The following is a 24002-nucleotide window of genomic DNA, read 5'->3' on the forward strand; positions in this document are numbered from 1 at the left end:
TTGCCATTACATTCAGTGGGGACCATTCTTCAGAAAGCAGCCTTAGGCTGAAATGCTGTGCCCAGCAGCAAATGCTGCCTTGGTAGACAATGCAAAAGCTGAAGTCTCTGCCTCAACTTTGGAAAAACTTTAAAAAAAACCCTTTGCAGTTGCAGGAAGGATTCAATCTCCAGAGGACCCGTCCTCTTCCCTTGCAATCAGTATGCTTTTTTTTTTCAAGGACAGGCTTTGGAGCAAGCACTGGGGAGGAATTTTGGAAAGTGAGGAAAGCAAGTAAGAAGCACCACTGTTCTACAAAGAATGCAGGCACTAGCTTGGCCCCTACTCCATCTGAGTGCAGGCAAAGCATTCCAGTGACTGAAAACATCTGTCTTAATGGTTTGGAGGACAAGGGGATCATGCAGGAATGTTCCTCCTGTGTGGAATTGGATGCCTGTAACCTTCTGACTTCAGAGGGTTATGGGCAGCTGCATTAATGGCACGTTAATGTGTGTGTGTGTGTGTGTGTGTGTGTGTGTGTGTGTTCATTCCCAAGGGGATTTAAAAATATTCCACTGAGGCTGTATCTGCAAAAACCCCTCCTGTAGCTCAGCTGTAGCAAAAAGGAGAGAGACTATGCAATAATTCAAAAGCAATGTGAATGATGATCCAGTAGTGCACTGATACCTGCGGCTGTGATCAGTCAGTTATCTGTAATCAACAATATTGACTTCACTGCAGTATAAAACTAGGACGTAACCAAACCTTGAAATGAAGCAGCAGAAACTTCCCCAGTGAATATTAGTAGCACAGTAAATATTTGGAGGGGTATATCTGTTCATGTTTATATACTTAACACTAAATATATTACAGCTGAATTCTTTACATTGCTTAGGAATACTTTCCAAAATCGCCTTCCTTTCCCCCATTCTTACTATAAACTGAAGTGGATTGCAACAGTTTTTATTATTCCAGTGAGCAGAATGGCCTAGAGGTGTTATAGATAAGGCTTGTGGTAGATTACATCTACTTTCTCTTTTAAAAATGGGATGCCAAATTCTGTATACTTCCTGTGCCCTCCACAAGCCTTTATTGAAATAAAACTGCTCTTAAATTAATGGATCGAGTAAGCTGAAGCCCCAGTCCTTCTCCTTGTCAGTATTGGGACATGAGCTGCAGGTATACACAACTGGGACACCAGTGGCAGTGGTGATATGGAAGTAGAAGGTGAACCAAGTCTTATCCAGGGAAGGATCAGACAAAGGCCAGGTGTGGTGGGACTAGAGGCAGAACTATTATCAGGAATATGTGAGCGTCAAACTCAGATGAGGCATAGCAGGGCCAGAGGTGAAAGCAGAATCAGGAACAGAAAAAGGTGAAATGGAAATAAAGGTGGGAAAGATCAGATGTAAAAGAACCAGGAACAGGCAAAAAACACTTTGGTGAAAATTATAGGACTGGAGGCAGAAACCGAGTCAGGAACACAAGACAGCCACCACAAAGCCTCATGTAGCAAAGCTGAACAGAAGAGAGAAGCCCTTTTTATAGGGCTTTCTGTGATTCCTGGCTGTCCTGCTTGACTTGACTGATGGTAACCCTGCAAACACTTACATACCCAGAACTAGCCCTTAAAGTACTTTCATAACAGACCAGGTGGCCTTCTAATACTTCACTTAATGTGCAGATCTGACACTCCTGGAGAGTGTGCAATCTCTGCTTATTTTATGGCCAGGGCGACTGATTTTATATTGTTAATTTGTTTTATATTTTTAATGTATTATATTTTAATCTATGTTGTGAGCCGCCCCAAGGCTTCGGCAAATGGGGCGGCATAGAAATGTTTTAAATAAATAAATAAATAAATAAATAAATAAATAAATAAATAAAGTTCAGGCTTTGGTTAGTCTCCCCACTTTCTGCAGCTGTAGTTATTACTGTTCTTTTTTAATTATTTCCTAGGAGACGTTGTAGAGGCAAAATGATGACACTCAGGCTGTCATCCTTTGGCCACATAATGACACAGCAACACTCACTAGGGAAGGTAACAATGCTAAAGAAAATCAAAGACAGAAGAAGTAGAGAGAAACAAACTATGAGTTCAAGCAATTACGTAAAGGAAGCTATAGCACTGAGTTTACAAGAACTGAGCAAGGCTGCGAAGGACAGGGCATTTCGGAGGACATGCATTCATAGAACCACCATAAGGGGGAGATGACTTGCTGGGACATAACAACAACAGGACACATAGATGAGCAGCATCTACTGCATAGCCAACTGACAGGCTAATTGTCAGTATTTGTGATAGGGAAAGGCTGATAAGGACAGTCACATGAACTTAATGAGAGTTCTAGGGAAAGAATACACAATTGTCAGATGTTAGAGAAGCTAGGAATACTTCCAAGTGAATCTATTTCACTTGCTTGCAATGTATGTTGCTTTGAAGATCTTGAAGACTGGGGAAAATACCTAAAATTTATTATTTATTTATTTTATTTAAAACATTTCTATGCCACCCCCATCGCAACAAAGCCTCGGGGCGGCTCACAAAATATACAGAAAGAAAAAAAAAAAAGTAAAACCCCCTGTGCATTCTCGGCTAATTTAAAATCCTAATAGATACAATAATTTAGCAAAATAAATATAATTTTGTTCTAGCACTGAACACAGTAGCCAGTTTTGAACTGAATGACTTTGCTTTGGACTGTTTATTTAACACAGGTAAATAGGGTATATGACCAGTGAATATAATGCAAGAATGTATGGTTACAATACCCTCACCCACACACACTAGAAATTAAACTGGAAATTAAACAGGTTGGATTTTCAAAGCAGGGAGATATGTATAGACCAGCAGTGTCTTCTATCTTGCCTGTCCTGTTTTAGGTCTTTTGGCAGGGAAGATGGACAAGGGATGCACCCATAACATCATGTTTGAAATAACAAGTAGGTGTGTGCTTATTAGGCTTGCTAATGAGCTTACATTATGCTGAGTTCATTACACTGTGGTACAGGGTACTCTTACTCTCATTTGCTACAGCAAACCCTTGCTCATTAACCATTGCCATTCAGTTGATCATTTGCTAGGAAAATCAACACAACTATTTATTTAATTATTAGAAACTAGTTAATGCCGGGAATGCTATCTTGCCAATTAGTAGAACTAGATACTACATAAACCAAGTATGCTTTTACTGTAAATAACAGTGGGCATAGAAAGTGGGCAATTAGTCCAGTTCCTTCTCCAGACTTCTTTGACCAGCAGGGGCTGCTATTTCTTTCTTTCTTAGATTTTATCCTACCTTTTTTCTTTCTTTCTAGGAACTCAAGGTGACTTAAAGAATTTTCCTCTTCTCAAACTTCTCCTCACACAAACCCTGAGAGGTAGGTTGGGCTGAGAGTCTGTGGCTGGGCCAAAGTCACCCAGCTGGCTCTATGGGTGAGCAGGGACTAGGACTCTCTGAGATCCAGTCCCATGCAAGAATGGCTCTCCAAAGAAACGACTACACCACAGTGGCTCTCCGAAGAAAGACAAGTAAATCATTCCAGCTGATGGGAATATCACTGACTCATGACAGATTGAGAACATGCTATTATTTAGTTATTCAATTTATAAATAGATCTTCTAAGCAGACCTAGACCATTTTGGGGGATTCCAAAAGCAAAGCAAAGCAAAACCAAACCTTGAGCCCAACTGCAGGGAAATACAAGGGTTTAATTCCTAGATATATTTACATAATAATTACTGTTATTTCTATTAGTTATGAACAATTGTTACACTTAAATACCTGCAAGCCCTGAAACTTTGGATGCACTTTCCATTTGAATTACTACCTAGTAGCAACAAAAGGAACCTTAAAGCATAAATAAAAATAATTCAGATTGAACCCTGGAAAAAGTAAGCCCTCCAAACCTCAGTAAAACTTTTTCCATCCATGAACATAAACAGTTGGAATTAGTATTAAAATAATAGAGGGTGAATTATGAATCATTGAAAAACCTAAAACTAGTTCAATATTTAGTCCACAATTTCAAAAGTTTTGAAGCACCTTCTATTGTAACCAGAAAGAACTGAAAATCTAAGCACCTTTGAAGAAACAACTATTTTATCTCTCTGTATAAGAAATAATATCAGAATGTTGGCTGTAAATCCGGCAGGGTTGGCTCAAGTGCTTTGAGTTTCGGGGAATTTATTATGCTGTGTTACTAAAGAGCATGCTGAACTGAAATATTAGTAAACTAAATTAAACATCCATGGTGGTGTTATGAAAACTTGGTGCATAGGGATAACATTTTAACACTTTTAAAGTAATTTTTGTGAGAAATAGGATTTTCCACTTACGGGGAAAAGAAAAAACTGATTTGCACTGACCTTCAGGATCAAGGAGTTTCTCAATTCCCAGGTCTCGTTTGGCTACGTTGAATGCATGGTCTAATCTCTGTACAGGTGACTGTTGCCGAACCACATTGTCCCAATCAAATAGATCTGGTCTGTAAAGAGGGGGAAAATCTTTAAAAGGTTATCTATGAAGTTATAGCCCATCTATCTTCACTTTTGTATTCCAAGTGCTAGACAACTACATGTAAGAAGGACAAGGAAGTTATAGGGGAGTGGAAGAGACCTTGGTATACAGTATATTGTTCTCCTCCTAATACAGAATCAAACATTCAAACAAGAAATTCAGCTGGTATCAGTGAAATGCTACAGGCTAGTCTTGAATGTTTTATAGGCAGGGGTGAAATTACAGCTTGTATAAACAGTCTGGGACCTTATACTATTAGTTATAGTGTTTGCAGTATAAATAATTCTATTAATTTCTGACATTATAATTTTAGCTAGAAGTTATCCATTAGGACAAGTAAATACATTTTTCAAGGCTACAGAATTACGAACATTACATTTAATGAACTATGTGCACAATCTAGTCTAAATAAAGTGCAGTGCTTGCAATATGGAAGATCACCATAGGCTCAACAAAGTTCTCTCTGCACCCCATCCTGGGAGACAAGGACTCACAGGGACCAGAATGGAACTGGGAGGTCTGTGTATACTCTTCATAGCCCCAACCATCTCTGCCCTGTCTGCTTGCCATAAGATTCAGCATCCCATGCAAGGCGGGGCAAAATGGTAGGAAGATGGACAGCAAGATTCTGTCAAGCTTACGGGAATCCTCCAAGTGGTGCAACATCTGCAGATTGAATATTTTACCATGTCCTTTATTTTGGCAAAGGAATCACATTATCTGAATGTCCAGCATGCAGCACCCTAAATCAACCTTCTTCCAAGGAGCTAAGAGCTGTACAGTGAGGCATCTTAATCAGAGACACAATAAACTGTTCTCCAAAGCCACAGTTCAAGCTTCATGGATTTCACGTGAAGCCACATTGACCTCGTCTGATTTGTTTATCCCTTTGATGTATTTTTTCAATCCTTGTTATCTACAAAATTAAACATAATAATGCTAGTTTTAGCATGTATTTAAACTGTGTTTGTGTGTGTGTGTGTGTGTGTGTGTGTGAGCATGAGTGTTCCACATGAGGCAACCCAAGATGTCTAATAGGTCATAAATAAGTGCTATAACTAACTGAACTCCTAATATCAGAATAGATTTCAATTAGTGTTTTGCTGAAGTGGACTAATTCTAATAAGACACATGAGAGGAAGACTCACAACCAGGAAATGGAGACAGATAAAATTGAATATTGAAGGGTTTATTATGAGATGTATAGATTATAAAGATATGAAATAGTTAAAGCAGCATGCACAGCTTCTGGAGAAAAATAGTTTCTGGTAAACAGAGAACATGTGTTAGAAGGAACTCTCCTTTATACTTTTCCAGTATAAAGGTTTGCAGCTCTGGCAGTGATCCAGGAATATAACATATTTATTTTCTAGAATCCAGAGAATACTGTTATGCTCTTGGATCTAGATAATAGGTGAGGATTTTCTTTCATTGAGCCTTAATTCTGGAAAAGCTCTTGGAGACCACATTCTAGTTCTTGGTGGCGGCAAAGGGGCAGGGAACAGGCAAAAGCACAATTAAACAAAACAGAAACAGCCTATTGTAGGTTAAAGCCTTAAGAAAGGCCTTTCAACCTTTCAGAATGGGGAGAAACAGATCAAAAGATGGGAAACTATCCATTGATGGGTGACTGCTGGAAAGGTGTATGACCATCGGGGGATTCCAAGTGCTGGGTTTGGTTCCCAAACCTTAAGTTCCTTACCACTGATATAGGTAAACAGTCAAAAATAACTTTAAAGTATCACTTCTGTTCCAACTTTGAGGTTGAATCCAATGGCATGCTAACATAAATCCACTCATGCAGCAGACCTTCATTGCCTCCTCCTCCTCCCTCATGCAGCCTGAATCTGCTCTGGAGGGTTTCAACCCTCCAAAGCAAATTTGGAGTAGTGGATGGAGGAAAAATCCTGCCAGCATTTTCCCTTTCATCAGCAGAATGGTACAATTGCAAACCTATCCTTTATAAGCAATTTAAAAAGTAATGGTATAGGATAGTACTCAAGCCCAAGCCACGTGCTATTATGGGGAGACCCAGTGAGTCAGATCACAGTTGAATGCATTTGCACATGAGTTTTACACATGCATACCCACAGATATTAAAGATATTTGCATATTATAAAATCCTTGAAAGTTTAGTAGATCTATTTGATTTGCATATGTGGTCAATATTTTCCTAGGTTGTATTTATTTATTTCCATTTCTATGCCACCCTATAACCCAAAGGTTGTACTATCAGACACATTAGTTAATCTGCAGAATAAGCTTTCTCATTATCAGATATCAGTCACAATTGTTTTCTCTGAAAAGAGTTATTTTCATTCCTACTGTTGTAGCTTTTGGGGGGATTAGCTTTCTCAGGAGAGCACAATTGATAGAATTCGATGCAAATCAGTCCTTAAACAAGGATGTACTGCCTATATGGAATGTGGCGTTCTACAAATTGTGCCATGTTAACATTCTGAATGAGAAATTGGAGAACTGGAATCTTCTTATTCAAATTTAGCTACATGAGTGATATTTACATTTTATTCACTGGAATGACATGTTTGATATTTATACTTTATTCACTGGAATGACATTATAATATGATTTCCCCCCTCCTAGTATTATATATAATTCCTATTTCTGTAGACTCCGATCTTTACAAAAAAGGGGGGATTGAGGGGGTGCATGGAGGTTATAGTTTATCTGTAATAAAAAAGCAGAGTTAGTGATACCAGAGGGCTAAAGAGGTCCAATAGAGCCGCATTTGATTTCAAAAGATGAAACTTCTCTAGAATGATGGAACTGATAAAAATCAAGTTGAAGAGTCAAGTGGGTTAAATCCTTTTGAAATGCTTTAAGATGACTCAAAAACACAACAATACTAGCAGAGAGAGTATTCACATCACAAGCGAAAGAAGGCAGCAGAAAGTCCAAGAGGTCAGCAGCATGATTAACACATAGAGTCAAGGAAGTATTACAGAGAAGATAGTTCCCTCTGTCCTAAGGAATGGAATTTCTGCCAAAATCAGGAAAACAAAAGGGAGCACAAGATTGTAAAAGGAGGTACAAACAAACACAGTAAGTGCAAAGAAACATTTTGTGGAGCATATCACTAACAGCAAGGCTAGCAATATAGAAATACCTTTAAACTATCAATAGGGGGAAAAAACTTGCTAGAGAGGTATTTAGACCATTGAATGATGATGGAATTAAAGGAGCCTTAAAGGAGTATAAGAAGATTACAAAAAAAGCCTTTTTTCTCTCCATCTGTTTTCACAGGAGACAATACAGAACAGAGATCTTTTTCGTTAACTTACATATTCAGGGAGGGAGTTGGAGGAATTAAGGCAGATAGTTTTGACCAAAGATAAAATTTTCAACTTTATTGACAAACTGAAAGTTAATAAATCTCCAAGTCCAGATGTTTTTCATCCTAGAATATTTAAAGAGCTCAAATATGAAATTGCTGACCTTCTTACTAAAATATTTAATATAGCCTAAGATCATCTTGGGTATTAGAGAAAATGGTAAATTGCCAAGATAAAGCATTTGACAAAGTGCATCACCAAAACCTGCTAAGCATACTTTGCAGTCATGGAATATAAGGTGAGGAATATCCTCTTATCAGTAACTGTTTAAAGAACAGAACCAGATTTATTTATTTCTGTTTAGTAATGTAACTAGTGGGAGTCTCACAGGGTTCTGCCATTTTGACCAAAGCTTTTCAACCTATTTATAAATTATCTGGAATTAAGAATAAGTGAACTAGCTAAATTTGCGGAAAACACCAACCAGCGCTTCTTTAAGGATTTGTGAGAAACTCCACAGAAAACATCCCAAGCAAATGTAGGTTAATGATAGCAAGTGTAAAGTAATACATGTTGGGACAAAAAATCACAACTTCACGTACAGGCTGATAAGAGCTAGCAGTTACTGATCAAAAAAGAGATCTTGGGCTTGTGATGGACAGCTTGATGAAAGGTTGGCCTGGTGTTCAGCTGCTATGAAAAGGCAAATTCCAGTTTAGGCACTATTAAGAAAGAATTTGAAAATAAAACTGCCAAGGTCATACTTCCAATATACAGATATTTAGTGCTTAGAATATTGTGAACAGTTATGGTCACCACAGCTGAGAAAGAACATTACTGAGTTGGAAAAAGTATGTTGCTGGTTGGAGCAAATCCCCTATGAGGCATCGCTACAACAAATAGGATTCTTTATAGAGATGCTTAAAATTATGCATGATGTGGAGTAAGGGAAGAGGAGATACTTTTCTCTCTTGACCATAATACTAGAACTTGGAGTCATCCCATGAAGCTGATGAGTGTGAGGTTAGGACAACGATTAGGACAGCTCTTGATGCAGCACATACTTAAACTATGGAATTCACTGTCACAGGATGTAGAGGTGGTCACCTGTTTGGATGTCTTTAAAGAGGGCTTGGGCCAATTAATGGAGAAGAAGTCAACTAGCCTTGTTGGCTGTGTGTTACCTCCACCATCAGAGGTGGAATGCCTGCATACACCAGTTACTAAGGAGCTGGAGCAGGCAGAATTTTTGTACATATCCAGCTTGAGGGAACCTGTGGGCAGCTGGTTTCCCACGGTGTGAACATAGTGTTGGTCTAGATGGACCATTTTTCTGACTCAGCATGGCATTTCTTATGTTCTTAAGTTCTTTTAGAAGCATCTTTTCCCCCCCTCTAAATGCACTCTTTTCAGTAAAGTAACTGTTTTGACCTTTAAGTATATTCTCTGTAAAGTCAGTGCTTGGAGAACTGCAATACAAGTTGACTATGCACAGAGAGACTAGTGCTTGTGCAGCAATATAGCCAGATTAGTGCTATATTATGTAGCCTGCCACATAACGCTAGGTGCTTCTCTCAGGCTAAGCTTAAGGTCACTGTTGCCAGCTTCAAGAACTTAAATAATAAATTAAGTCGTGCTGTGCCACTGTTCCAAAGGTATGTAATTAAAACACCACAGTGTTATTAACAGACTTGCAAGCTATCAGCTAATGCTTGTCGCTATTATGTACAAACACAGAGCTGCCTGTTAAATGGCCAGGAACTTCTCTTCACAGTCCCTGAAGCAGCTTGAACAATGAACGAGCCCCCTCTTCTTTCCAAGTTAAAAAGCATTTATTTCACAAAGGATCGAGGACAACTGAATTACAAGTGCAGATGGAGTAGGGCAAGACAACAGCAAGGTATTAAAATTGATCTGCTAGCCTGTACAGGTGGCCCTCAAGTTCAGGAAGACATCATGACCCTTTGTTCTCCTTCTGTCCACAGCCTGTAACCTTAGATTGGAGCTTGTACCTGGCTATTCTCCTGTGCTTCATGGTACTGTGACTGATACAAAGAAAATGTTTTTACACAGAGGATGATGGGCTCTAGATTGGCAGTAACAGTGGAAGGCTCAGTGAACATCACTGAAAAATGCCAAAGAGATTGAAGACGCTTCACTTTAGGAAAATAGACTACTGAAAGAATGCATGATCGAACAGTCTGATATTATGAATAGAAAAAAAGGGAACCAGTAGACTTCTCACAATAGAGTTCGAGATCATCTATGTCAGACAAAATAGAATTTTTAAAGCAATGCACAGTGATATTGTGAAACAGAACTCTGCACTTGCTGATAGGCCAACGGTGTGAGCATGCTAGGGCTAGTGGCTCAGCCTTCTGGGGTTAGGGAGAGGCCCACTTAGCCAATCAGAACTCAGAATGGTTGAATGGAACGGGGTTACATGGCAGACAAAAGTGAGAACTTCTTCCTCAGATCCACCTGAGACTTATACAATCAGACCCCAGACATTATGTCAGCATCTCTATTGCTCACTGTCCTACCCCCTTGTTTAAGGAATAGGTCTTTGCAGTGGACATAAGTTTGTCACTGGTTAATAAGACTGGGAAGGAACATTAGCTCTATTGTAATTGTGATGCAGTGCAATGTTTCTGTCATCTTCTCCATTCTCAGAGAGTTTCTGTTGCAAATAAATGGAACTATAGTATGCACTAACTTTTGGTAGAAGCTCCATTTAATGATCCTTGTCAAAACTATGAAGGTATGAGAGGCACTGGATCACATCCATTTGTGAAGGGAAGAAGGATCGGGCTTCCCCTTCCCCCAAGAGTGAGGATCTCCTTAAGAGATTTTGGGGATGTGGCACCATAGTCAGCCTGGCATGGGACCGCAGCCTTGACACGTTATAGTTCTGCACCATGTTGAGTACGTGATCCTTGGTATTTACCCCTAACTTTCCTGGTATTCAAGCGATGGGAGAAGAGAAGGGAGATTAGCCAGCAGGTCTAATGACAGGATCCATACCCTATGTCTCTGCCAAACTGGTTGAAGGTAAAAGTGATAAAAGTTATTAACCAAGTCTATTTTTCTCCCTTCTCTCTTCACTGCTCTGATCCATCTAGGCACTGTCCTACACAAATTCATCATAACAAGGTGTACCTACCATTTTATATACCTTTAAAATACATTTCAAAAAAAGACATATACAGATCTATTATTAGGTAAGATACTAACAGCATAATCCTAAACATATTTATTCAGAGCTAAGATTCATATTCACTGGCAATCAAACCAGTCAATCTTAAAGGAGATCAACCCTGACTGCTCTTTAGAAGGCCAGATACTGAAGATGAAACTCAAATACTTTGGCCACCTAATGAGAAGGAAGGACTCACTGGAGAAGAGCTTAATGCTAAGAACAATTTATGGCAAAAGAAGAAGGGGACGGCAGAGGATGAGGTGGCTAGATGGAGTCACTGAAGCAGTCGGCGTGAGCTTAAGTGGGCTCTGGGGGATGGTGGAGGACAGGAAGGCCTGAGGAATGTTGTCCATGGGGTCATGTTGGGTCAGACATGACTTCACGACTAACAACAACAACAAGATTCACTGAGTAAATTGGGTCTTATTCCCACAAAATATGGAAAAGGACTTCAGCCTAAATGAAAAAATTGTGCTTACAGGTAACATGCCTCTGATTAGCAAATGTCAAAGATACATAAAATGAGATGGCTTGCATCACAAAGCCCATCTGTTGCTTGTGGAAATGGTTGGAAAAGTTCTTCTAAACTAGGTGGATTCAGCTTGAGTGAACAAAGTGATTTTTATTTAGTTTATGTGGTAAGAGATGGGATAGCATGACAAACAAAACAGTTTGTGTTTTGCTGTTAAATTGATAGCAAGTTTCCTACCTGTGACTGTGGATGAGAGCATTGAAAGCTAAGCCATCTGACCAGCTATTGGTGAAATTAATAACATTGACTTGTGGATAGTGCTGAGTTGATTGACGAACCCAGCTCAACAAGATCTTTTCACTGTTTGTTTGTTGCAGTCCAGCCATGATGTTTTTCATGACATCTTTGACCTACGGCAGAAGACAGAATTTCTTCAGTTGTTTAGGTTAGTGACATTTAATTTCAACATTTTCCTCCTACCTGGGCAGACCTAGATTACTTTGTTTCACTAAGTAGCAAGCATTCACCACAGTGAGCTGGTATAACCAATAAGCAGTGAAAACATTTAGGAGGGGCACTTTATGTAGGAAAGCAAGTTTTTTTGTTTTTGCTTTTGTTTTCAAAGAAGAGACTACCACTCTCCTTACTATATTTTTTTCTTTCGATAAGCATTGTGTACAGTTGTAAAGCAAGCCAATAGTCCATTAATAATCTTAATTTTTATCCTGTTTATCCAAAGGGACTGAACGAAAATTTCCACTGAAAATTCAGGCTTCCACTGAAAATATGATGAAAAGTGATATCATATAGGAAAATAAATTCAGCCTACATATCATAAATCAGATAGGAAGTCAGCAGAAAATTCAGATAACTAAAAAATGATAATATCCTTTCATGTTAACATCATGTAATAAGATAAAATTACAGACTTGGATCTGAACTTTACTTTCGGTGGCCACTTTTGCCAATTCCTTTCTGCTGGCAGCTCCTTGTGACCTCTGAAAAATCTGTTCTAAGGGGGCATCTGGAACAGCATGGAAGGTCCTGCTGGGGAGGGGACAACTGACAAAAATCACCTCCCATCAGTGGGATCCAACTTCTGGATCAAAAGCCTTCCATGGATAGAAAAAAATTCTTTTCATTCATGAAAGGTGATATTTGGATCCAGTCTATAAGTGGATATAAATATATCGGCAGCAAAAATTGGCCACCACAGTTACACATCTAGTTTTACATTAAAAGGCTATTCACATGATGGAGACAATCAAGGTAGTTGATGAAACAGAAACAAATGTGAATTTTATGTGTTTTTTGCATTTCTAATCATGGACAAATATACATTAACCCAATGAGAATTCTTTACATTAGTTTGCATTCTCAATGTTGGCCAAACTACCACTTAAGAATAAGTGATGCTTAAATATTGCTGACTCATTTATTAGGAAAGAGCAAAACTCTATTCTTTCAAAGGATTAATGTTTCTTAGGCCACAACATTTAGCTTTTAACTAAAACGAACAAGTACTGCCACTTGACAATTGATGATACCTGAAGTCACTGTTGACTTGTTTTTCCCACTTCCTGAATATCCATATGCATATGTACCAGCTGAGGAAATGTTCCATGTCTCAAAGGAAATTGAGTCTGGTTCATGATAAATGTATTATATTTTAAGACATTATAGATATTTAAGACATTGTTGTTAATTTTAAGACGTTTAAAAATACATAATATAGATATTCATTCAGAACAACCATCCTGCACAGCTGAGAAATCACTGCCTAATGCCTAGAGAGGGTATTCAATTTTCTGTCTCCTACCATATTTCCATCTTAATCATAAGAATCCATAGGGATTCTTTGTTTCTTGCCCTTTCTCTATCATTCATTGAGATGCTGAATGGGGGTAAAATGTTGTTTGCTCAAATTCTGCAGCAAATAGACAAAGTGTAGCTGTGTCAGTGTTCTTTAGCTATTGAGGATACATCCTAAAAAAATGTGCTGCAAATAATTGATTTTCACCTGCCAGTGGAGAATTATACTCCAGATCAATCCAAGAGTCAGTTTGTGATTTCCATCCACAATATCTGAGCTGCCAATATTCACCAGATCTACCTACCAGAGCAAAGTAAAAGAAAATAAGACATGAAATAAAAAAAATACTATGCAGACAAAGCAACTATTATGCAATATAATAAACATTTTAAAAGAGCAAGAAATGAGTTTACATTTCCAGTGCAATGCACAAAGAAATATTTGTTGAATTAAATGAAAGCAAACCTGTTAACACCAACACATTTTATAAATACATCAAGCCAAGGCTGTGTGGTTTTGTTTGCATATTAATCTACCATTTAGCTTTAGAGGCAAGTAAACATCTAGCACATATTTGATAAAAAGGACAAATAATTGTTTGATAAAAAGCAAATAGTACATGCTAGAAAAAATGCAATTAGCAAGAATGTAGCATTACATTACCAAATAAACATATGGCTAAGTAGTTCAATACTCTCTTGTTAATTAAATCTTCTGGTAGAATAGCAAAATATTACACAGTTAGTCCTAGCTGAGATGGGCAGAAGAGAGGTAACAGAAAATAATATATCCTGAAATTCTGACCAGCATATAACATTCTGAAGTAAACAAACATTTTTCCCATGTCATTTAATAACTGGTAGTGTCCTTGTTACCCAGAGAAATTATAGAACCATAGAATCATAGAATAGTAGAGTTGGAAGGGGCCATGAAGGCCATTGAGTCTAACCCCCTGCTGCTGCAGGTCACCACATTACACCATTCCACTCAGATGGCTATCCAGTTTCTTTTTGAATGTCTCTAGTGTGGGAAAACCCACCACCTCTCTAGGGAGCTGGTTCCATTGTTGTATTGCTCTGACAGTAAGGAAGCTTTTCTTGATGTCCAGCCTGAATCTGAGCTGTTGCAACTTGAATTGATTATTCCATGTCCTACACTCAAGCCTTAACAAGAAGAGATCTTGACATCTCTCTTTGTAACAGCCTTTGAGGAACTTATATCTTTGAGGAACTGAGGGATATCATGTCCCCGTTCCGTCTTCTCTTCTCAAGGCTGAACATGCCCACTTCTTTCAGTCTCTCATCATAGGGCAATGTTCCCCAGCCCTGGATTATAGTTGCTGCCCTTCACTGGACCCTTTCTAATTTACCTGCATCTTTCTTAAATCTTGGTGCCCAGAACTGGACATGGTATTCCAGGTGAGGTCTGACTAGTTAGGAGTATAGAGGAACTACTACTTCTCGTGATTTGGAAGTAATACTTCTGTTAATGTATCCCAAAATAGCATTTGCCCTTTTGGCAGCTGCATCACATTGTTGGCTCATGTTTAGCCTATTGTCCACAATTACTCTAAGATCTTTTTCTTTTTCATTTCAGTTGAGTCACGTATTCCCCATCTTGTATCGAAGCCTTTGGTTTCTTTTTCCTAGGTGGAGGACTTGGCACTTGTCCTTAGTGAATTTCATTCTGTTTCTGTCAGCCCAGTGTTCAAGTTTATCAAGATCACCCTGGATATTCATTCTGTCTTCTAGGATGTTTGCTATACTGCCAATTTTGTATCATCTATGATCATATACTACATGCTGCCATCTTTCTCAGTTTTGTCTACTGTATATCTGTACAAACTTATTCATTCTTATTTATTTTGTGATGGGTGTTTATACTGATGACCCTCATATTTAACTATTTTCTTCTTTGACCTCATATTAATGTATAACCAAGGTTTTCCCAGTTGGTTTTGTTTACATTTCTTTCTGTATTACCTAATAAACCAAATGGAAAAGCTAGTCTGCTCTCATTCCAACAAGCTAAAAGTCAACCAACACTTCACTATTAGAGGACATTACTTTGTCCATCTCCAGAATGGGTTGCACAATATACATCAATGAGGGACTTTTTAAACTCTTTCAATGCAAATGGTTTATCCCATCCTACCATGAGTTACGAAGCTGGCAAATGTGTAACTGACAGAACTGTTAAAGCCACAGGACACTTATCTCTACACTACCAGAAATATGCTGACTACCACTAGAAATATGTGAATATGCTCCATTTGATGCTGGTATGAAGATGTATATGGTGCCTGATACTATAGTTGTTGCAGAAAACCATCACATTGAGATTATTTCATGTAGCTTCCATATGAAGAACATAATGGTCTGGATTTCATGAAAACTTAAGAAGTTAATAAAAGAAAAGTTTTCCATCCTTTCCTCTCCCCTGGATCAACCTGTGATTCCTTTCCTGGAGTTGTAGAATAAGGCAGGACAGGGCACAAGAGCTTCCTGTGCAAAAGAGCAATGGGAATGTTCTTCTGAGAGCATTACTTACCTTAACATTACTTAGGATTCAGACTTGAGTTTGAGCAATTTACCTTCACCCCCACCATCCCCCTTGCTCTTCCTATTGTTCTTCCAGCTATTGTTCTTCCAGAATATACAAGGGAAAAGGAAATTCAAATTTTGCTTTCCATTAACTTCCATAAGTTAATTTATTGTAGGATATAAGCCAATTAGTTACTTGTTCCTCTTCATCTTTTAAATTTTTAAAATGTGAATTTAATCGAAACAAAGAAAATTATATAAAAGAAAAACCTCACAATTTTTATGTACAGTAAGTTAAATCACTTACAATAGGTGTGTGTAGAATGTAAATCTGCAAGTATATACAAGTTGCATTAATACAGGTATCAATAGAAAATAATTACGTATAAGCTTCAGTGAAGGAGGACCCATGCTTATCCATCTACAGATGGCATCTAAATACTCACTCAAATATAGAAAATGTTGTAAGTTGTCAATCTATTGCATTATAGAATGTAGGCATTTCTATTCCCAGGGTTGTAATATGTCTTTTGGTCATCAAACAAACATATAAAATCCACTTACATTGTCCATATAATAAGTTCCATACAGCAGGTAAATACAAAGGATGTATGCATCATTAAATCTTAGAGCCTTCTATGAAATTTACACATAGTGTGTGTGAATATATGTAGTATATATTGTGACCTCCACTTAAAAGGAGCAACCAAAGTACATGGTCAAAATATGTGTGTAAATGAAACATTAGCAATATTGCATCTCCAACAGTTAAGTGATTTGGATAAATCCTTAAATCTTATTAATAAGACATTTTAGTATCCAATAAACATGAAACACAATGTGTTAAATAAGATGTAAAGAAAGACCCACAGAACCTTCTGACACAGGTGCAAAAACAATGTTCCATTGATTAGGTAAAATGCAACCATACAATTCCTTATTCCATTTGTGTATATCATATTTATTCACAAATAAGAATTCTAAAAATGAATCATATTACTGCTCAGTCTCAGTCAATATTTCCAAGAGCAGGAAGGAGTGGGGTGAAGACAGATGATTGCATAAGAAAGACAATAAATGTAAAATATTGACCAGGTAACCCTTTCAAAAGTACAATGAGATTTTGAAACCAGGAGCATCTTTATGCTCATATTCTCATCAGTACCTATGGCCATTTTAGCAAATTATTAAATCTGAGTGTAGAAAATGATCACATTTTTATGACTTCTACAAAGAATAGTTTTATAGATAGAGACCAATAGCTTGGTCAAGGATAGTTACTGAACTCATGGCAGATGTGGGCCTTGCACTTTGGTCTCCCATGTTGCCCGAGATTATACAGGATTTTATTTATTGTAAAACATACTTCAGAAACTAGCTTTGAGCCAGCAAACCCTTTCTGTGCATTATGAACCCATGCAACTGATTACTTACATTATTTTTCTGCAGGACTTGTAGTGCTTTATTGACATTGTTCAAGGCATGAACTCTTGTGGAACCCTTTTCTTTCCCCTATAAATATAAATAGTAGTTACCAATGAGGAAAAGCAGGAAAACACTGCATTAAGATTAAAAACATCTATCTTTCCTATAAAGAACTGTCTTCATACAGCAGAGCCCAAAGTCTAAACAATGTCAATCCCTACTTCAGTTATATATTTCTCTATGGCATTTTGCAGTGACCATATTCTGTGTGAACAACCATGAGACAAATTCAAGTTGTTTTTATTATGACTGATTTCCCTTCAGATTAATTTGGGAATGTTACCATGAATCAAGATGTATGATATTCTGTTAACTTCCCTCAGCCCACTAGCACTGAAGCCTATTCACAGTTTTACCAGCTGAATGTGAGGAAATGTTTTGTATGAAAACATTTCATGGTAAGAAAGGGAGAGAAGTAGCTGCAGTGAATTACAAGGCATCCCAGAATAAAACTTTCAGTGCAAGGTCAGTTACATCTACTTAACTGTCATGTTTCTGCTTAAATGTCAAATCTGGTGTCAAGAAAAAAATGCATATATATTGAAACTTTTATTATGAAGTGTGTTATTATAGGATATTGATACAGTTAGACTCTTAGGTTCTATTATTTCTTTCACCTTTGTTCTGAAACAGGGACATTCCCACCCTTCCAGAAAACCTGCAAAACTTCCTTTAAAAGCACATGTCAATTATATTCTAAATTTAAGAAAAGTTTCTGAATAGGAAAAGGAAATATTTTAGGTATTTTCTTTGTGAGTTATACAAGCAAAACTTATTTTGTCAGTCTGTTTGAGGGATATGCATTTTCTTGAAAAGGAAGAAAAGATGAGAACTATTGCTGCTAATTTTCTAGTTATGTATTTACATGCGCAAGTTGAGTTAATTCAGGGGCAAACACACGATATGCAGTCAGTCTTCAAGTGTGAGTTTGAAGTAGTGAAAGCCTGAATATTCTCCTCATTGAATTTCTCCCAGATAATGGAATTCCAAGTAGTCTGGTTTTGTTTTTGAAGAGCAACCAATACATTTGAAAAGCAGTTCTCTTTTACTATGATTTTACTATGACACAAAATATGTGTGGTTTGTGACAACCTTCAGTTCATTCAAGCTTTCCCTCCCTGGATAACTCAATGTGCTTATTCACATTGATAATATGTTGCAAACAAGAAAACCAGATGGAATTGAGTGTACAATTACATCAATATTCTAATTCTCACATGCTTTATTGATGTATGTGTGCTCTTTGCTCACTATAAAATCCCATCAGTGAACATTAAAATTATAGGAACAAGAAAATCTTCTCATCTTTACTTACATACAGATCTTAGACTTAGCAAGGTGTGTTTACATAACATCTATGCAGAGAAGTAAAGGGGGCATTTTAAGAAACAAAAAACTTTCAGTGTCACCAAAATTCCATGGTTACAATAGGATACAATACAGAGGCTATAAATTTGTTACAAGAGATTAGAGTGTCTTCATCACATGTCCAGCCCAGAGCATTCCATGCATGTTCATAAAATCACTGCAAATTCAAGGTGCTTTGCAAATAGAAAATCGTATTTTAAGTATTAGTTCTGTGAATAATTATTCTAAAATATAGTTTTTTCATGTTCAAAGTCAACTAGCACTAGGTATAGTGAAAATGTAAGATCTCTGGGATATCAGCTACAGGAAAACAGATATACATACAAGTTTTTGGCCTGTAAAACCTTCCAGAAGCTCCAGGAGCCGTCTTCCATCTCGAAAATCATTGAAAAGATCTTCTATAGGATGTGTACCAAACTATAATGAAATAAAGGGAAAATTATTAAAATGGAAAACTATACATTGGATGTTAGTGCTGCCATTACATTGTTCTTGTCCTTCATATGTTGCACAAGAAACGGAAACTCTTTTACTCACTTTTTAATATAATCATTCTTTTTGGACAGAAGAATTTGCCACTGCAGAAGCGTTTTATTTGAATGGGGTGAGGTGAGGGAAGAATAACTGTGGTTCTGTATTCTAAATGCCATTAATTTTATTTAGTTGTTAAATTTATGCACTACACCTCATTCAGTGATCATACAGTTGCTCACCAATGGCTTCTAGATAGTCTTCCAGAGCTAGCTGCACAGATGCTGAAGCAAAGAACCTTACCATGTCCCTTCTGGCCTTTTTATGGTCCAGAGAATTAGATGGGGAACCACCCGAATTTTGCTTATGCTTGCAAACCATGTGGATTTGTTCATGTGCAACCCTGAATGTGAATATGAGTAGCAGCCCATGTTCTCCCTGTCTAGTATCAGATTTACCCAAGTTTCAAACTGAAAACTTAAAGATGTACAGAAAATAATGGACAAAACAAATATACACAATAAAAATATGATACAAACAGTGGCATTCTATTAGCTAGCTCTAAGTCTATTCTGGTCATATCTAGCACCAAGATTGAGGGAGCCTGTGGCAAAACGATATCTGTGGGCCCTTTTCCTATCAATGGTAATCCGTGCCTCTCATGATGTCTACCCTTTATATCTACTGCCACCTCCAGTGACCATATTGTTTACAAGTGTCCTGTAAGATAGCATAGCATTGTGAGCTTCCCAGCTTCACAAAACATGACAGAAACACAAGGCATGACTCAGCACTTCATGGCTGTAATTGCATTCTCCTAAGGGAGTTTTTCCAGTAAAAAGAGTGAGTTCCAGAGTTTTGATGGTGGCATGTGACATTCCTTTAGGCCCCAGAAACATCCTCTCTCTCTTTTCCTTTAAGGGCACAATCCTATGTTTAGACAGAAAAAAGTACAATAATTTGTGGCATTTCCTAGCCAGCCACGCTCAGCCAAGGTATGTTTGAAATAGTAGGACTTTTGTCTAAAAATGTGTACAATTGCATATCTGCAACTTAAGTCACGTTAAAAAGAACATGCATGGCTAAAATGTATTCTAAACAAAATATTGTATTTTAGATTAACTTCAAAAAACAAATAAAAACAGCAGGGAAGCAACTTCAGAAAGCATTTAAATTGTAATTGTGTTTCAGGTAAGCCTTTTAAAAATAATGGTTTTGAGGAGCTTGAAAGCTAACCTTCTATTAAACATCAACTAAATATTACAGGTTACCTATGCTGCTGCCACACATTCTAACCTGAAGAAGAGCTTGCTATTTGTCTGGTGGTGAGATAATTAAGTTGCCTTTCAGAAACAGATTGAATGTCTTCACTGGATCGACATTGCAATAAGTCTTTAGAACAAAGGTTTGGGAGAGATGGCAAGAAATATGTGGCATTTCCAAGGTCATTCAGAACATGTACATTAAGACGTAAGAAGCTTTTGGAAGAACAAACTAATACATTGAAATGTTCTTTTGAATTCCTGACATATCCAGTATCAACTTGTTTGCAATAGCCTTCACGAAAATAGATGCAATTACATTGCTGCATTGTATGCTTTGTAATATAAATATTAAGTTAAATTCACTATTGCAAAATGTAAATAGTATGGATAGTACTTAAACATCATTATAATGTTGATGATATGTTCATGCTTCAGGCATGCCTTACAGGTACAGGTGCATCTGGGGCTTCTCAGCCTGTACCCTACAGTTCCTGACCTACATCTGATAGTAATACAAAACTACATGGTGATGGTACATAGGGATCCATGCAGTTTGGGTAGCTTTGTGTGAAGGACAATGGGAATTTTGCCTTTCTGTATTAGTGTATTGAAAGCCAGTTACAGAGCATGGAATACTGATGAAAGTGAGATAGCTGTAAAGGACAGCATAAAATGGTTACGGTGGGTCTTTTCTTTTCTTTTCTTTTCTTAGGTTTTCTTGGAGAAGGAGAATGGAAGGAGAGCAGAAATATACTGGAAGCTGTGGTTAACCATGTGTGGAAGCATTCCACATGCATAGGTTAGAAATACCATAACCTTTTCAAGTACAGTAAATTCTCAACTCCAGGCTTTGTTTCAAGTGGAGAGACATGAATTCCTTTTTCTCTTCTGGTATTCCTTGGTGCAACAATGTTCAATCACATTCTTACTGGTGACCTAATTATCACTGTCTTGAAGAATTGTGAAGGGAGACTCAGTATAGGCATATGAAGTTTTTACTATATGCTTATAGAGATAGGTGAACAGAAAACCTGAAGGCAAATATGTTGAGTCTGGGTTCAAACCCCTGTACTGTGATGGAGTAAAGCAGTACCTCAGAAAATGCTAGCAGAGGTGGTAGCAAATGATGAAAACATTGACCGAGGAGAGGTTGGTTGGTAAACTGGTGGGATATCAAGTCAGAAGGACTTGAAATAAAGACAGTATGCCTAAGAAAGAGAGTGTTCTTGAACTAAAACCTTCGCAATATAAATATTTGTGTGTGTGAAGTCTGTGGGGGAAAAACAGTTAAGCAGCAATGAACCAGGCAGTCCTGTGAGAACTGTTATTAGGTAATGATAGGAACTTCCAATGAAAGGGATCATAGAGAAACAAAAAAGGAAAACAACTTGTACAGAGAAAAGATGCACTGCGCTGGATAAGAAGTAGGGAGTAATCTGAACACTGCCTCACAGAAAAGACAAACCTGTTATGGAGGATGAAAGAATGTGTTAAATGGAGAAGTAATGATGGCAAATAAGAACAGGTCATGAAAAAGAGTCAGGAAATGCAAGGAAGGCTTGAGCTGGCTAGAATGGAAAGGCAGGACAGAGAGGGAGTCTGCGTTAGCTAAGATGAATGCTGAGAAAGTGAACAGACTGAAAGTGAAGAAAGAGAGAGAGCGAGACAGTTTGAACTAGAAGTGATTAAGTTGAGGCTTAAAAATAAGGAACAAGGAGGAGAGGGGAACACTCCCAGGGCTCCTGGGAAGGCAGCCTACAGCTAGATCAAACTTAGTGCAATAATTTACTGACAATCCTAACATGGTCAGAAGAGATCAAGTGGATAAAATAGATTTTTTTCTGAAGCAAAGTATGTTAAACTGAGTCACATCACAGTTCTTTCAACGGTAGTGGCTCTCAAACTCTTTTCCAGGCTTCTTGCTTAAGATATGTTTCCTGGTGATGCTAGGGACTGAACATGGGAAAAGTTATAGCCAAAATATATGACCACACCTGCATCTATATCCATCTTTATCTTTCTTTCTTGCACATTTCCTAGTTTTGATTTTAAAAGGTGTTGATAGTAGAAGACATAACATTGAAACAGAATGGGATAGAGACAGAACAGTGTAACTTTTAGTATTAAGAAAAGACAAGATTCAAATGAAGGAAGAAATTGGCACGTGAAACACATTTACACAGGAGTTAAAAGATATCAAATAAAAGTATTTGATGAAAGTTTTGCACTTCTGGCACAAAACCCTTGATTTGAGGAGAACAAAGGGTCTTTGGTAACCTGCTGCAATCAGGTAAACACTGCTGTAATGCAATCTCCTTTTTACTGAAAAAAGGTCAAAGCACAGACACTTTTGTTGCTTTCACTGTTGTGGCTGGTGGCTGAGATTACTAATCTTTGCATGATATGAAGAAAGCTAAAAGGGCAGTGGGGTGGGGAACCTTCCAAAAGAGTTTAAAATGGGGAAAAAAACAGCTGTAAAGATGCAACAAACAGCAGAGATAAGGTATCTGATAAAGATAGAATTAAACCTTCAGATCTTTTGTAGAGTGATGGAAATGTAAACTCTACCCAGAGAATTCCTAACAAAATTGTTACACCACACAAGGGAATGTAGAACTTACATGCCCAAAACTAAATATATCTTTCATTAGAAACTCTGTGATTAGGTCACATGTGTGTAGAGAAACACAACATTGTGAAAATGACTACATTTAAAGCTATCTCAATAGCTACTACATTAGAAGCTATTACAATTCAACCCTGGGACCTGTGGCTCAGACATGTGCTTCTTGGAAGCTACTAGACTGGAAGGCAAGTAAACCCAGGGAATCACAACTCCTGGTCAAGGAAGACAGATAATGCCAGAAGAACTAGTTGGTCACACTAATAGAAAATATCCCTTAATGGGGACAACCTGTTCCTGATAGCTACTGCATCCTTTGTTTACATCACAAGGTTAACAGCCTTCAACCTCACTTTGATCTTCAGCAGTAGTCTGCTAAACTCCCACATGGTTAATGAGTTAACATTTGTACCACCCCTGCTTTTTTAAATTTGTATCACTCCTCTCACTTCCCCTCAATGTGTCAACCAAGAGCTATGCTGGATCAGAACAAAAGTCTGTTTAGTAAAGCCTTGTTTCCACAATGGTCACCTAAATGCTTATGGGAAGCCCATTCTGCTGCTTGTACTTTCTTCAGAAATCCGAATGGCTACTCTTGTTGGTAAAAAATGGCCATACTCCAGGCATACTGTGAAGAGATCCACCTCACAGAGTTAACATAAAAGCATATTCCAACAGTGACCAAGATAGATTTTTATTATTATTTAACTGAAATTCCTTGCTTTGCCCCACTTGAACACTATAGAGTTGCAAGAAATTTCATTTTAATTTTTTGGGGGAACCCCTTCACACAATTACTCCCATATTCCCATTATATTACCAGTGTTTACAGGCTTACTGTGCTAGTAAGCCTGTAAACACTACACCCACTTGAATGGGGCTGACAGCATGGAACTTTCCCACCTCATTCTTATCCTGCCTTTCAGTAGGCTGCTAGACAAGTGCGAAAGATCTGGACTTTCTTTCCTCAT

At 37.7% G+C, this 24002-nt stretch overlaps 1 protein-coding gene across 7 annotated transcripts in view; it reads right to left on the minus strand.

Moving 5' to 3' along the window:
- Nucleotides 1–24002, minus strand: part of DMD (dystrophin) — a 994758-nt gene that overhangs the window by 771493 nt on the left and 199263 nt on the right. For all 7 annotated transcript variants that reach the window (XM_044441365.1, XM_044441364.1, XM_044441363.1 and 4 more), the window contains exons 3-7: nucleotides 18997–19089; nucleotides 17254–17331; nucleotides 13484–13576; nucleotides 11701–11873; nucleotides 4349–4467 (exon numbers count right to left, since the gene is read on the minus strand). In XM_044441365.1, the coding sequence (XP_044297300.1) occupies nucleotides 4349–4467; nucleotides 11701–11873; nucleotides 13484–13576; nucleotides 17254–17331; nucleotides 18997–19089 (556 nt within the window). The remainder of the gene's footprint in view (nucleotides 1–4348; nucleotides 4468–11700; nucleotides 11874–13483; nucleotides 13577–17253; nucleotides 17332–18996; nucleotides 19090–24002) is intronic.

The sequence above is a fragment of the Varanus komodoensis genome, unplaced genomic scaffold (assembly GCF_004798865.1).
Source record: "Varanus komodoensis strain SLA01 unplaced genomic scaffold, ASM479886v1 scaffold4, whole genome shotgun sequence".
Taxonomy (NCBI): Eukaryota; Metazoa; Chordata; class Lepidosauria; order Squamata; family Varanidae; genus Varanus; species Varanus komodoensis.